This window comes from Phodopus roborovskii, unplaced genomic scaffold, assembly GCF_943737965.1.
Source record: "Phodopus roborovskii unplaced genomic scaffold, PHOROB, whole genome shotgun sequence".
Classification (NCBI taxonomy): domain Eukaryota; kingdom Metazoa; phylum Chordata; class Mammalia; order Rodentia; family Cricetidae; genus Phodopus; species Phodopus roborovskii.
This window is the reverse complement of record NW_026125264.1, coordinates 1366110-1381675: the sequence shown is the minus strand read 5'-3', so window position 1 is coordinate 1381675 and position 15566 is coordinate 1366110. Positions and strand designations below refer to the sequence as shown.

The 15566-nt window shown below is 44.8% G+C and overlaps 1 protein-coding gene across 1 annotated transcript in view; it reads right to left on the bottom strand.

The window, feature by feature from the left end:
* Cdk5rap1 (CDK5 regulatory subunit associated protein 1) overlaps positions 1-10665 on the bottom strand; it is a 28826-nt gene extending 18161 nt beyond the window's left edge. The window contains exons 1-7 of the mRNA XM_051192893.1: positions 10341-10665; positions 8600-8703; positions 7950-7984; positions 6059-6159; positions 3533-3743; positions 2018-2138; positions 1333-1563 (exon numbers count right to left, since the gene is read on the bottom strand). Coding sequence (XP_051048850.1) covers positions 1333-1563; positions 2018-2138; positions 3533-3743; positions 6059-6159; positions 7950-7984; positions 8600-8703; positions 10341-10650 — 1113 coding nt within the window. The 5' untranslated portion in view covers positions 10651-10665. The remainder of the gene's footprint in view (positions 1-1332; positions 1564-2017; positions 2139-3532; positions 3744-6058; positions 6160-7949; positions 7985-8599; positions 8704-10340) is intronic.
* Between the last annotated feature and the right edge of the window lie 4901 nt (positions 10666-15566).

Below are 15566 nucleotides of genomic sequence, written 5' to 3'. Positions count from 1 at the left end.
TTCAGTCCTGCAGCCCTGTGGTCCCAAATAAACACACAGAGGCTTATATTAATTATAAACTGTTTGGCCTATTGCTCAGGCTTCTTACTAACAAACTCTTACAACTTAAATTAACCCAAAATTCTTATCTATGTTTAGCCACGCTCCTTGGTACCTTTTCTCAGTAAGGCATTCTCGTCTTGCTTCTTCTGCCTCTGGCTCTCAACTCACTCTCTGCCTTCCTCTTCCCAGAATTCTCCTAGTCCCATAGCCCTGCCTTAACTTCTGCCTGGCTACTGGCCAGCCAATCAGCATTTTATTAAACCAATACAGGTGACAAATCTTTACAGTGAACAAGAACATTATCCCACATCAGGAGGGGTTGCTGTTGTTTTGTTTACGACAAGATTTCATCATGTAGACCAGGCTGGTCCCTAACTCAGCAATCTGCCTGACCCTGACTCCTGGGTGCTAGAATTAAAGATGTGTAACGTAGTGCTTGGTAGTACACTCCTCTCATTGTTTCTCCTCAGAGGCTAATTTTCAAGTACTTTAAGGGTTGTTTGTGAACTAAGGACAAACTCAGTACAGTGACTACTTGGCATGCATGAGGCTCTGGATTCAATCCTCAGCACTGCATAAAACTAGGCATGATGGGGCAGATCTGTAAATCTCAGCACTTGGAGGAGAGGGAAAGAATCAGGAGTTCAAGCCTGAGACCTGTCTCAAAAAATAGAAAGAGCCAGGCAGTTGTGGCTCACACCTTTAACCCCAGCACTTGGGAGGCAGAGGTAGATATATCTCTGAGTTCAAGGCCAGCCTGGTCTACAAAGTGAGTTCCAGGACAGCCAGAACAACAAGAACAGCCAGGACTGTTACACAGAGAAGCCATCTCAAAAAAAAAAGACAGTCTTGCTAAGTTGCCCTTACTGGCCTGACAAATCATAATCCATCTATGTTAACCTCCCAAAGCTAGGACTATATGCATCACACACTGACCAAGAGCTGGGATCTGAACCCACGTGTGCCTCAGGCTACAGTCTGGGTTCTTTCCCACTATATCCATCACATTGCCTCTCTTGTGGTTCTCACTATATCTCCACCATGCAGCTGCCCACCTTGATAAACTTCTCACTACACAAGTAGTCCCAGGTTCCCACTGAAAACATCCTACTGCCTCACTGACCTTAGGGGACTTTAAATCTTGCCAAAAGGCCAGTAATTCTGCATTGTAACACAGAATCCCCAAAGCAGGATTCTAGGTCTCTGCTGTATACTACTGGGTCCAGGCAATAATATGCTTCAGAATGCTGATAAAGGTTTGTCACAACACTAAATATCAGCAATACTCACCTCATCAGGAAAATCCTTGGGGTGGGGAGAGGTGAAACGGATCCTCATTTCAGGGTCTATTCTTGAAACCTGATCCAGAAGATGGGAAAAACGAAGCCCCCCTTGTTTGGTTTTATAGTTGGTAGTAAAGCCACGGCTGAGGTTGGTAGACACTGCATTATTGAACTGGATCTCTGAATTGTCCTGAAAACTATTAACATTCTGACCAAGAAGTGTCACTTCTTTTAGCCCCTAAAAGCAGGAAAAACATGTTGAAAACAAGTTTAAACTTCTTGAACAGCTTCATCTCAAACCACTAATTAAAAATTAGCTCAATCTACAAAGAGCCATATAGGAACCTATCTTTATCTGATAATTTCACACTGGAGTACCTTATCTAAAGACTGAACAACAGAGTAAAACCTTGAGAGTGTACATGCCTGTAATCCCAACCCTCAGGAAGTAAAGGAAGGTTTCTGTTACCATCTCAATCCCTAAAACAGAGTATATCTATCCTAAAGGAGTTTTGTGCTGTAGGATAGCTTGAAATGAGGAGGGGGGGTGCCTTTAGTACTTAGGCAAATAAGAGAGATTTTACAAGCTACCAGTGATGGAACTATCTGTGGACAGGAGAGAGGTGGAAGAGACACCACAGGCTACAAATTAAGAAGGCTATCCTCAGCCTAGAAAGTTTGGATAACCTCACCTGCTCAGAGAGCTTCCTCACTTCGTCTAGAATGGAGGCAACTGGTCGACTCCTCTCCCGGCCACGAGTGAAAGGAACAATACAGTAACTGCACATGTTGTCACAGCCCCGCATGATTGATCTAGGGAAGAAAGTACCGGAACACAGTTAAGAGAGGAGCAGTGCCGTCTTAGCACGTCCCAGCTCTACAGCTCTCTTGAGATTTTTCTTTGGCTCTGGATCCTCCTGCCTCTGAACTCACACTGAACTAATGTGAAATCTGTAAGTATATAATCACAGAGTATGAACCAGACTGTAATTGGTAGACATGTTGGTGAGGAAGCACAGTGGTGAGGGGACTGTGGAGTTTCTACTGTTTGTATAAGTCTATTAGTTGGAACTTTTATGCAGAGATTAAAAACAAACTCTATGTCTATATTACAAAAGAGACCCTGAGACCGGGCAGTGGTGGCACACGCCTTTAATCCCAGCAATTGGGAGGTAGAGGCAGGTGGATCTCAGTGAGTTCCAGGTCAGCCAGGACTGTTATATAGAAAAACCATGTCTCAAAAAGCAAAACAAACAAACAAACAAACAAAATACCCTGATTTAAAATATAGTTTGTATTACTCATACAATATTTTTCTTTGAGACACAGTCTTCTGTGGGTCAGACTAGACTTAAACTTGTATGTAGCAAAAAACATGGATGAGGGTTTTGAACTCCTGATGCTCCTGCCCCCATCTCCAAGTGTTGTGTTGCATCATCATATTTGACTCCAGCTTTGGCTTTCTGACATGGGGTCTCTCCTTGGAGCTCTGAATTGCCTGGTACATGTTGTGGAGCCCAGACTGCTCTTGAATGCACTGCAAGTAATATTCTTGCCTCCTGCTCCCAACTGTTAGGATTATAGGTATAAGCCTCTTCCCAGCTGCTGTTTTCTATTTCTAAGACAAGGGCTTTCCAAATAACACAGATTAGCCTGGAGCAACAATAGAACCCAGAGTGACCACAAACTCACAACAATCCTGTTTTGGCCTCAGATTGTGAGCATATACTACAGCAGCTTTAAAAAAAGGAAAAAAAAAAAAGTTTTTCTACTAAAAAAGTCCAAGGTATTTCCTTAAGTGAAAATAAACACAGAATAATAATATTTATGTTTTAAAAGGAAGATAAGACCCAGCACTCGGGAGGCAGAGGCAGGCAGATCTCTGTGAGTTCAAGGCCAGCCTGGTCTACAGAGAAACTCTGTCCCGAAAAACCAAAGGGAGGGAGGAGAAGGCAAGGAAAGTATTCATATGAGTATATGACTGCACATACAAGGGATACTTCTAGAAGGATTAAATAAGAATGGCTGACATGGAAATCTGAGAAATGCCATGAAAAAGCAAGGATGATGGGTGTGAGGGAATCTTACTATATCACACGTTGGTTTCTGCATGTTGTACCTTAACTGTGCAAACACATTCCTTTCCCTTATGTCCAACATAATAAGATGACACATGCTCATCCCCCAGGTCTCACATGATGACTCACACAAAGGCAGAAGTGGCACTGGGGCTTGTCTGGACTGGCATGACATCCGCATAGGTCTCATCCAGAGAGAGAAGCACGTTTGCTGCCTGCTGACCGGACTCCACAACAGCCAGCAGCCGGGGAAGGTCTCGATAGGCATCTGGACCAGCCAAGAGATCCACCATTTTCTCCCTGTTGAGGATCTCTCCCTTTAGTCTCTCAGCCATGCAGCCTAGGAAAGAAAAGAAACTGTACCTCTTCTGCAGTTCATCTGTTTCCCTGGCTTTTGTTCAGTGCACATGACTTACAACTTGCATTGGAGACCAGGACACAGAACTTAGTATTACCCTCCAAACTGGACCCAACATCTTCAAATACAAGAAACCCACAGAACTATTCAGAGCAAATCAGTTAAGTGCCTGGAGTGTGCAAGGAGGTATCCAAAAGCCTTTCCCCATTTTTTTTGTCATTGCTGGAGATGGAAGTCAGAGTCTTTCACATACTAACCACGCACACCAAAAGTGAGCTGCATTCCCCGCCCCTCAAAAGCCTCTCAAACATGAAGTACCTCTTCTCACAGCTAAAAATTACTTACCACTAAGATAAAAGATATTTTGGCCAAGCATTGGTGGCACACACCTTTATTCCCAGCACTTGGGAGGCAGAGGCAGGTGGATCTCTGTGAGTTCAAGGCCAGCCTGGTCTACAAGAGCTAATTCTAGGGCACCTTCCAAAGCCACACAGAAACCTTGTCTCAAGAAAAAAAAAAAAAAAAAGATAAAAGATATTTTTACATCAGAAGTCTGTTCATGTTTACCACTATACTTAACTTTTTTCTCTTTCAGCCCACAATACTTGCTAAACCCATGAGAGATTATATATATAAATTATACTGATAAAATTTGTACCCCTGAACCATCATCTTATTAAGACTATAAAACCTTAAGACATAGCTTTTACAAACTCTTTGGAATGTTTAGTTGTTTGGGGTTTCCTTAAAGATTTTTTATTATTTTTGTTTATGTAAATGTATGCTTGTGTATGAGTATGTTCACATGAGTGCAGGTGCCTGTGGAATTCAGTAAAGGATGTTATCATTTATTTTAAAAAGATTTAAAAAAAAAAAAATTCAGGGGCTAGAGAGAGAGATGGTTCAGTGGTTAAGAACACGGGCTGCTCCTCCAGAGGATTCATTCCTAGCACTCACGTGTCAGCTCAAAACCATCTCTAACTCCAGTTCCAAGGAATCTGACACCTTTACACCAATGCACATTAAATAAAGTTAAATTTTTCTTTTAATTTTTGCAATTATTGGGGTGGGGTGCACATGAGTACAGGTACCTGCATGGTAAAGAAAAGGACACTGGATACCTAAGGGAACTGGAGTTTCAGGTGACTCAGACATGGGAACCAACTCAGGTCCTGTAAAAGAGCAGCATATGCTCTTAACCACTGAGCCATCTCTCCACCCTACCCACAGTGTAAGCTGTCACGCTCACCCAACCTAAGCTCACCTTGGATGAGTCTTAATTGAGGAATTGTCTAGATCTGCTGCTCTGTGGGCATGTCTGCAAGGATTGCCTTGATTGTTAATGGAGGTGGGAGGGTTCACCCTGGATGTGACATCATCATTTCACAGCCAAGGGCTGAATTGTGTAAGAGTAAAGTGAAGCTAGCTAGCTGAGCAGAAGCAAGCCAACAAGAAATGACATTTAGCTGGGCAGTGCTGGTGCACTCCTTTAATCCCAACACTCAGGACACAGAGGCAGGAGGATCTCTATGAGTTTCAGGCCAGCCTGGTATACAAAGTGAGAAAGCCAGGAAAGCCAGAGCTGTTACACAGAGAAACCCTGTCTCAAAAAAACCAAGAGAGAGAGAGAGATAAAGAAAGAGAAAAGAAATGATGTGTATATTCTCTCTATGCCTTGACTGTGGATGTCATGTGACTAGCTACTTGACTTCCTGCCTTCCTGCCTTGACTTGATTGGTATTGGTTTTTTTGAGGCGGGGTTTCTGTGTAACAATCCTGGCTATTCTAGAACTCACTCAGTAGACCAGGCTGGTCTCAAATTCATAGAAATCCAACTGCCTCTGCCTTCCAAGTGCTGGGATTAAAGGCATGCACCACCACCACCTGAGACATCTATTATTTCAAAGTGCTACAAAAAGCTCTTTTAGGAGCTTCATCTCATTTAATCTTGCAATCTCTAACACCAAGTAAAAGAGACTAACATCAAATAAAAGAGATGCATGGGGTAGATACAGCTAATTTATTTACACCCTGTGATCCAGGTCTCTAAAGCAGCAATTCTCAACCTGTGGTCACATATCAGATATCTTGCATATGGACACTTAGATTACAATTTGTAACAGTAGCAAAATTACAGTTATGAAGTAGCAACAAAAATAATTTTATGGTTGGGGGCCACAACATGAAGAACTGTACTGAAGGGTTGCAGAATTACAAAGGTTGAGAACCACTGCTCTAAAGGAAAAACTCTAGGAACCCAAGTCTCAAAATGGGAAAATCTGCAAATGAATGGATACCTAGAATCCCAATTCTCAGAGGTACCCGGGAACGTTGTCTCTTTGTCTTCAGAGCCTTCAGCTGATGTAAACGGTTCCAGATGGTCTGCTCAGCCTTCTCCCTGAAAAATCCAAAGAGACAAAAATGAGCAAGATAGGGGAGCAGGACAGCGGGGAGAAAATGAAAGCCATCTGAGTCCTTTCAAAGGCATCTATGTTGAATTCAGGGAAGGCACATGAAGGCAAACTGGGAAAGCACCACTTGCTGTCATCCTCTTCCCTCTAATAATATCCTCCCTACACATCTCAACCTCCAGACTAGCCTTTAAACAAAACCCAAAACTACATTCTTCACAAACCCTTCCCCAACTCCTCTGTGACTCTCCTCCCTTCAAGTATCCTCTACCTTAACTCTACTTCTCCTAAACTTGGAATTTTGTTTTTTGTTGTTTAACAAATTCTGTAGCCCAGGCTAGCCTAAAACACATCAAAATCACCCATATTTCTTGACTACCCAAGTACTGAGATTATAGGCATAAATCACCACCCCAGCTTGTATGATGTTTGCTTAATATTTTCCATCAGATGTTAGTAGACTACTTTTTCACCTGCCTTAGTCCCCATGTGAGACCAAGTTCTTTGAAGCCTGGCTTTATGATAGAAGGTTCATTTCCAAATCTCTCATAACAGCCAGCTCAGTATCATTCCATAGGTCCCATTAAAAAATGTGTCAGATTAACAAGTTAATGTTAAAGGCAGCTGTGGAAATAGTAACATTAACATGCCTTCAACAGCAACAAAGAAAAAAAAGTGTGTTCACTTTTTTTTTAATTCATTTTTAAAATTTGTTATGTGTATGGGTATTTTGCCTACATGTATATGCACCCACCACCCATGTACCTGGCACCTACAGAAGGATCTGATCTCCTAGAACCAGAACTACAGATGTTTGTGAGCTGCCATGTGGGTGCTGGGGATTGAGCCTGAGTCTTCCAGAAGAGCAGCCAGTGCTCCTAACTGCTGAACCATCCCTCCGGTCTATCACTTTTGATGAACTTCCTGTGATCAGGTACTTCTTGGCAAGCTCTGAAGATGGCACTCAATATTTTCAGAATTGTTTCCCAGCTATTGGCTACACTTCAAATCAGGGATATATGACTGATTGATAGATAGATGATAGATAGATAGATAGATAGATAGATAGATAGATAGTTAGATAGATAGATCATTAGAGCCAGGTGGTGGTGGCACATGCCTTTAACCCCAGCACTCAGGAGGCAGAGCCAAGTGAATCTATGAGTTCAAGGCCAGCATGGTCTACAGAGCCATTTCCAGGACAGCCAGGGCTATACAAGGAAACCCTATCTGGAAAAAAATAAAAAAACAGAACAAACAAACAAACAAACAAAAATGCCACTAGTAGCCAGAAAACTTTAGGAAATTTGGGACCTCAGCACTTTGGGTTTAAAAATTCTATATAATATACAGAGCTTACTTTGGGCATTTTTAATGACTATTGTTTGCTTTTTAGACAGTTTCTTTGTGTAGTCCAGGCTGGTCTAGAACTCACAATCCTCCCAACTTCTACAGTGCAGAGATTACAGGTGTGTACTACCATACCCAAACAAAATGGACTTGGTAAGAAGGGGAAAAAAAACTCACAGAATTGCTACTATGAGAATTAAACTAGTACATCTATGTATACTGTACACACGGAACCAAACACATAGGACATGCTCAGCACATGTCACTTGTATCAAGACTATCTCCATTACAAAAAAAAAAAAAAAAAAAAAAAAAAAAAACCTTAACTCTCAGTGACCTGGAGGCATTGGCTTAACTCCATAAGTAAGTCTCCTTGATATGATTGTACACAATATATTTACTCCCTATGAAAAGAACATATTTGTACCTGATAGAGCACGTGACAAGAAGGATCACATCGGCCTAATGGAGAACAAGAAAAAAAAACTTATAAACTTTGAAATTAGCCTTGCAGAATCACTCATACAGTCCACCTGCCTTTTTGCTATTATTATGGTAAAACACACATCTTATTTTAACCATTTTTAAAGATACAGTGCTATAATAAGAACACCTGAACACTATTGTGCAACCATCACCAACATCTCCTTCCAGAACTTTCCAGAGAAAGCTCTGTACCCATTATGCACTAACTTCTCAAGCCTCACATTCACTCCACAAGATATTTTTGTTTTGCTCTGGTTTGACTGGGTTGGGTTTGGCTGCTCTGGAGATATAGTCATGCCCTATAGTGAACATGGCCTCAAATTCTAGATCCTACTGCCTCTGCTTCCCAGGGCTGGGATTACAGACATAGTGACCACACCAAGTCTGATAACCCCTTTCCTGAAGATCAACAGCATCATGAAAGCTCAAAATAGCTGGAACACCAGCATACGCCAGTCCTACGGCACACGTCACTCAGAGGAACTAACTCAGCAGGCAACATCCTCTCCCCAAAAACTCACTGCATCTAAGAACCTGCATCAAGACAGGTAGCCCAGGCCCAGGATACAGAGAAACAGGGGGTTCAAGCACCTCTTGGAGGTTGCTGGTCCGCAGGTAGCCACTCTTCTGTAAAATGGACCAGGCTATCTCTGTGTCATTCACATTCATCTGGCAGCCATAGGTCTCGAGGTAGACTGCAATGAAAGGCAGATTGAGTAGGCAGAGGGCCACATGGGTCTTCAGCCTCCTTCCCAAAGCACTCAGAGACACCAAGGCAACTTGTTATCCACAAAGTCCCCTGCTGCCTTGACCCTAAAACACCATCAGCTGCCAATACCCCCAAATTAATAATAGCCTTTCAGAACAAAGGAAATACAACACCATATACACACACCTATTATAAACAGGGTGTTTAAAATATAGGGGAAATGTGCCTCTTAAACAAGGAAATAGAGCCTCAGACACAACTAGAACAGGAAGACTAATGATCATTTTTATCCTCCTGAGAAAGAACTAAATTCAAATCCCCATATTACAGTCCCCCCTCTAAACAAACAGGTTCTCTAACCTCTGGAAGCAGTAGCACTGACCAGAGGGTGCAACCACCACAGAATAAAAACGAAAGTAGGCATGGTCATATTATGAAGCAAAAATGCAAATTTATACCAAGTTCCAAAACATGAATCTCACACTTTGACAGACCCTTTCAAATCATATTTATAGTTATTACAAGCCCACACCACCAGCAGGCTATTATTCTAAGTAGAAGCCAGGCATAGTGAGTCATACCCCTAAAGCCAACACTTGGGAGGCCAAGGCAGGAATTAGAAGCCAGCATGAACTACATCATCCAGGCAAACATGGACTAAAAAAGACAGATTCTTTCTCAAAAAGAAAAACAAAGTAGGAAAAATCAGCTTTTCGTTATAAGCCAGGGTTTCACTATGCAGCTCTGGCTGGCCTAGAACTCATGATATAGACCAGGCTAGCCTTGCTCTGTCTCTGCCTGCCAAATGCTGAGATAAAAGGTGTTTACCACAGGCCTAACTAATTTCTTTTATATATTTTGGAAGGTGGAGGATACATATGCCATGGCACCAGTTTGGAGGTCAAAGGACAGTTTGTGGTAGTAAGTTCTCCCCTTTCACCATGTGGGTTCCAGGGATCAAACTCAGGTCATCAAACTTGGTGGCAAGCAACTTCTGAGTCATCTTGCCAGTCCCAAGAATAAAACTCTAAACCAGAAGTGACAGCAGACATCAGTAATTCCAGAAGAGGCTGAGGCAAGGGGATTATGAGTTTTAGACTAACCTGGGCTACACAGCAAGACCAGCTTCAAAAGGTAGGGGGCAGGGTTGAGCAAGATGGCTCAATGGTTAAAGCTTCTGCCACCAAGCCAGATGGCACATGGTGGAAGGAGACAACCAACTCTCACAAGCTCACAAGCTGTCCTCTGACCTCCACATGTGCCTCACACACAAACACATAAATGAAATTTTAAAAATTATAATCAGAACACAGATTTTAGTGTTTCCAAAAGCAACCAAAGAGGGGACTCCAATTCCTGTGTGCATAGCTTTGAGTTCTAGTTTCTCTTTTGAGTTAAAGGTGGAGTACAGAGCTATCATACACACTAAGCAATCACTGCACCACACAACTCCTCCCCTGCCTCCTGCCCAGCCTTTTCTTTTCAGTAAAGAGCCTGATGATTCTGTAACTGAGCAGCAACCTGCCCACACTGGCAACTCCCTACAGCCAGTGTATTAGAACAGCCACAGAGGCTGCAACGGGACAAGGAGGGAAGCCAAAGGGAAGGGGAAGTAAAAGCAACCTTTCCTCTGCCGTCCTAGAAGTTCATCCCCTGTGAGGTAGGGGGGTGGGTCCTCCACTTCTGGAGAAGATGGTTTCTGTTGAAGATCTGAAGCGTTTCTTAAAAAATGCTGAAAAGTTGGTCCGGCGGCTAGCCTGGAGCTGAAATCCCTCTGAACACCTTCTGAGCTCTGTCCCTCTGGACTAAGACATGAAGTGCTAGAGACACTGCAATGTGCCCTGCAGGTCCTGAGCAGTAGGCAGGACACAGAGCTCAGTGGCCCCCACTTTAGAGACCTCGGTGCTTGAAGGACACGTCGTAAAGGGTGCATGGCACCTGCAGTCCTAAATCTGCAAAAGAGTGAGACACACCAATATTAGCTGCACACTCTACACAGGTTCCTCCTCAAAAGCAGAAGAGAGTATGCTTTGGAGGCGGGAGTCACAAGAGGTGTTGAGACAATCTTATTACTGTCCTGAGCTGGCCTGGAACACACTATGTAGTCCAGGCTGGGGGGCGAGGAGGCGGGACTAGGCTTTGTTCATTCTTTTTTGTTTTTGGAGATATTGCTATATAGTCCGGACCGACCTCAAACTCTCCTCATTCCTCCTGCCTCAGTCTTCCAAGCACTAGAATCACCTGCACAGACCACCATATCCAGTTCAAAGGTACTCTTGATAGTTTACCTTAACCTAAGCATGGTAAAGCTGCAGTCTCGGTGACGTGGGAGACTAAGGCAGGAAGATCATTTGAGCCTAGGGATTCTAGGCCTGCCTGGACAACCTAGCAAGTTCTCTAAAAATTTAGTCTTTCATGCTGGGCGTGGTAATACACGCCTTTAATCCCAGCATTTTCGAGGCAGAGGCCAGCCTGGTCAACAAAATGAGTTCTAAAACAGCCAAGGCTTCACAGACTTTAAAACCTAACTTGGACAAGATGGCTCAGTGGGTAAAAATGCCCGCGGCTCAAGTCTGAAAACCTCAGTTAGAGCTCCTGAACCCACCGTGAATGGAAAGAACTAACGGTGGGAGGCTCATCACACGCTGTGCCCACACTCACATAATACTTCTAAAGAGGTGGGGGGGGGGTGCCCAAAGAGGCATACTAAGACTTCAGCAACCATTCATTCGCAGCCCGGCAAGCCCGAGATCTGGGAGCCTTCTTATGAGCTTTGGGATGGGGCAGCGATCCTCTCTGTTGAACCTGGTGGGGGCATCAAATGCAAGCTTAAAGGTCTGCACAGCACAGTGCAGGGCGGAGCTCATAATGTCAGTGGAGGGGGCGGAACCGCCTGCCACATCCAAGCACGTGATTGGGTAGATAATGGCGCTAGGAGTGGCAGGGGATGTGCGTGCACGCCCACGTGAACCCCCACAGCCACCCAGCAAGGCCGATCCGGCCTCATCTCTGCTTCCCAAGGGGAGACGCTAGGGCTCGGAAGGACCCGGTGACTTGGCCAAGGACATACAGAAGTAGACAACGGGACTGAGCTACATTCGCAGCGATCTCTCTCAAGGCCTCACGCCGCCCAATGATACCTTCCCCTGGTGCCCCTGAATTTTCCTGGACGCTGCTAGCCCGCCCATGCCACCGCAGGTCACCGGCGGTCCCTCTCAAGCCTCTCACCTCCCACAACTGCGAGATCCCGCGTCCGAACCGGAAGCTCTGGCAGCTGGTGGGTGTCGCTCTCAGGCGTCCTCCGCCACGCGCCCAAGGTGTGCAACTTCTGTTCCGCCGTGACTTCCGCCAGCGGTGTTCTAACGGAAGTGTTTCCTACCGGGCTGGGAGACTCAAGCGACGGACTCAGAAAATATTTGGGTGTGAAACCAGGTCTTTATATGCTAGCCAAATATTTTTAAATAAAGCTTAAAAACCAGGTTGGGCCGAGGGGTGGTGGCGCACGTCTTAATTTCAGCACTCGAGAGGCAGGAGCAGGTGGACCTCCTGAGTTCGAGGATAGCCAGAGGATGCCGGGAGAAACCCTGTCTCGAAAAACAAGCAGGTTGGGCACGTAGGCAGCCTCAGTCTGTATCTGCCCTGATTCCAAGAAAATGAGGGGTTCTTAGGAGTGTTCTGCCCCTGGAAAGCAGGGACTACCTTATCACCCGTCTGTCACATGCACGCTCTTTTCCTCCCTGTACCACGCCCTTTAAGAAAAGTCACATGGGACTGGTACGATGGCTCAGACAATTGCTGCCAAGCCTGAGGACCTGAGTTCGAACCCCAGAACCTACGAGGTGAAATAAAATTGATTCCTGCAAGTCCTCTAACCTCCACACATAATGCCATAGGACATACAACTCTTTCCCCAACACACACACACACAAACCATCTCCTGGCGAGGTAGCACACTGGTAATTCCAACACTCAGGAAGCAGAGCCTGACAACCTGAGTTCGAATTCCCAGAATCCACAAAGTGAAAGGAAAGAATTGACCCCCCCCCAAGTCCTCTGACCTCCACAGATAGTCATAGGATATGCAACCCCAAACCCCCCACTCCCCACCGCCAAACAGAGACACAGATACACACATATTAAATGTCTTCTGGCCCAGTAGCATACTTCAGTGATCCCAACACTCAGGAGGCAGAGGCTGGTCTTCATAAATTCAAGGCCAGACAGAGCTATATACAAGACTCAGTCTCATAGTAAGTTAAGTAAATAAATGTAAACGAAATTAAAGAGACTAAACAGTGGTTTCTGTGGCTCCCTCTGAACTGCCTCACCTTTCCTCAATGTCCCAAATGGCCTTGGACAGCTCAGTTATTTCCCACCACCTCTTTGCCCTATTCCTGTCACATGCTTGGGCCTTGAGGCTCTCAGTCACTCTTCCCTTCCCAGTGGGTCATGCCTCTAGCCACGGTGCCTCTTCTTCCCTAGACCTAACCTATAGAGAGCAGGAGGATTCAGACAGACCAGGGCCCTGAGGTCAGAACCACCCTGTGTAGCATAGGTGTTTTGCAAGCCCCATCATACACCTAGTTTTAAAGTGTAAACATTTGGTTGAAGCACAAATTCTAAGTGGACAGTTCAATTCCACAGAGGAGAGGCGCCCCCTCCCGGTATGATCCTGTAACTACTCCCAGCAAGAGACTGGATTTGGATGGAGGAAGAGGGACATTCCCAGCCTTCCTCTGTGTCAATAGGTTTTTGTTTTGTTTTGTTTTCATCTATGTGTTTGTGAGTGTGTGCGGAAAGCCAGAAGCACCTCTGTGTGGGAATCCAGAAACCCCATAGTCTCCCACTGAAGCTAGCCTTATAGATGTTGTGAGCCACACAATGTGGGTACTGGGAATCAAACTCCAGCACTATTCGAGAACAACACTAACCACTCAGCACTATCTCTCTGGCCCTCCAACTGGTTTCTTTAACGTGTTAACTCTGAAATTTCTGGGTAAGGCATTCCAGGCCTCACTCTCTACCTCATTCTATTTCAAAGTTACAGATAGTGTATGGTCTCAATGAGGATATCCCCCTCAAATCCACACATTGAAACTGTAACCTTCAAAAAAAAATGTCAATAGAAGGTAGCGCCTTTGCAACATGATTAGGTCATAAAGGCAGAGCCCCTCTCTCAGCCTTAGCACAGTCTTGCTTGAAATTCATGCGCCATAAGACCAAAGAGAAGGAAGAAGCAAATGTGCCCAAGGAAGAAAGATGAGGCAGAGGCCCAAGTGAGCCAGCCACACCCACAACCCACAAAGGCTGAAGGAGCAGAAGTAAGAGATGCTGAAGGCCGGGACACTCGCACAAGTCAATGGACTGTGTGCTGCTGGCCGTGTAAGTCTTGATAGACCTGGGACATCACCATCTGCTCACAGAGGCCACCTGAGAGATTTGACTGTCTACACTACAACCCAAGTAGTCTTGCGGGCCTCTGCCCTGGACCTGTGGCATTCTGGACTCATTCTGTTCTCATGTGTGGCCAAGTGTAACTCGAACACAATAAACCGTCTTTCTCACTGTCTCAGCTGAAGATTCAAATGAAAGGGAGAGAGAGAGACAAAGGCAGAGTCCTCATGGATGTGGAGGTTAACACTCCAGAGACAGAGGCAGGCAGGTCTCTGTGAATTTAAGGTTAAGTCTGACCTATACATATCTGGTTCCAAGCCAGCCAGGGCTACATAGTAAGACTTTGTCTTGATAAATAAACAAACAAACTTTTTAAAAAACAAAAAGTTTATAAAGAGCCAGGTATGTTGTACATGCTTATAATAACAGCACTTGGAAGGTGGAGGCAGGAGAATCAGGAGTTCAAAGCTCAGCTATCATACGAGTTCAAAGCTAGCCTGGACTATGTGTGACCCTCTCTCAAAAATTCCTAAGTGTAAATCAAGAAGCAGAAACAAGAAGATAGGGAGTTCAAAGCTAACCTAGACAATATAATGACAATATATATAGACAATATAGTAGCCAGGCTAGCCTGGGCTAGTGAGTGAGACCTGTCTGAGAAAATTTTTGATCTCATTTATAAAAAAATCCTATGATATTAACTCATTTTACAAACTTTAAGATGAGAATACAAGAGTAGTCACAAACAAAGGCTCACACTGCAAGACAGAGCTGTTCTATAGTTGGGACCCACCCATAGTTCAGTTTGATCCCAAAGTCCTATTCTTAGCTCTGACTAACTCAACCTCAGACTGGCTGGGTTCCCGCTGGGGCTATGCTGCTGACAGTTGGATAACCATGGCCAACTAATCACTGCTGACTCCAGTGTCCTTGCCTACAAAGTGCCAACTGTGTGATGAATACACTGTGGCAGCGTGGGGAGGAAAGGCGTGAGGAGGGGCCAAAGGATCAGAAAGTCTCTGCGGCTGTGGCAGCAGTCCCAAGACCAACTGTGGGTTCCTAAGCCAGTGTGGGATTTGGGGCAATGAAGTTTTAAAAAAAAATAAACAAAACCCTATGATTTCAGGAGACTGGGAACCTCATATTCTCTCTGCTTTAGGACCTGAATTTTCTACCTGAGATATTCATCCTTCTTTCACTGAATTCTACTGGCTGGTAAAGGTTCTGACAGCGAGCATTAGGTCACTCCCCATCCACGCTACTGTGAGCAGGCTGTGCTTTCCTTCCAACTGCTGTCAGGCAGATGACCTGAATGCTCTATGTGACTGACTGTTCTTTGCACTCCACTGACCTACCACATGACGAGCACACCCAAGGAAGCCCAACCAACAGCCAGGAGCGAAAGAGCCCTGCTCAGCCCAGTGTTAACTAGCAAAACTGTAGTCGATGCACAGC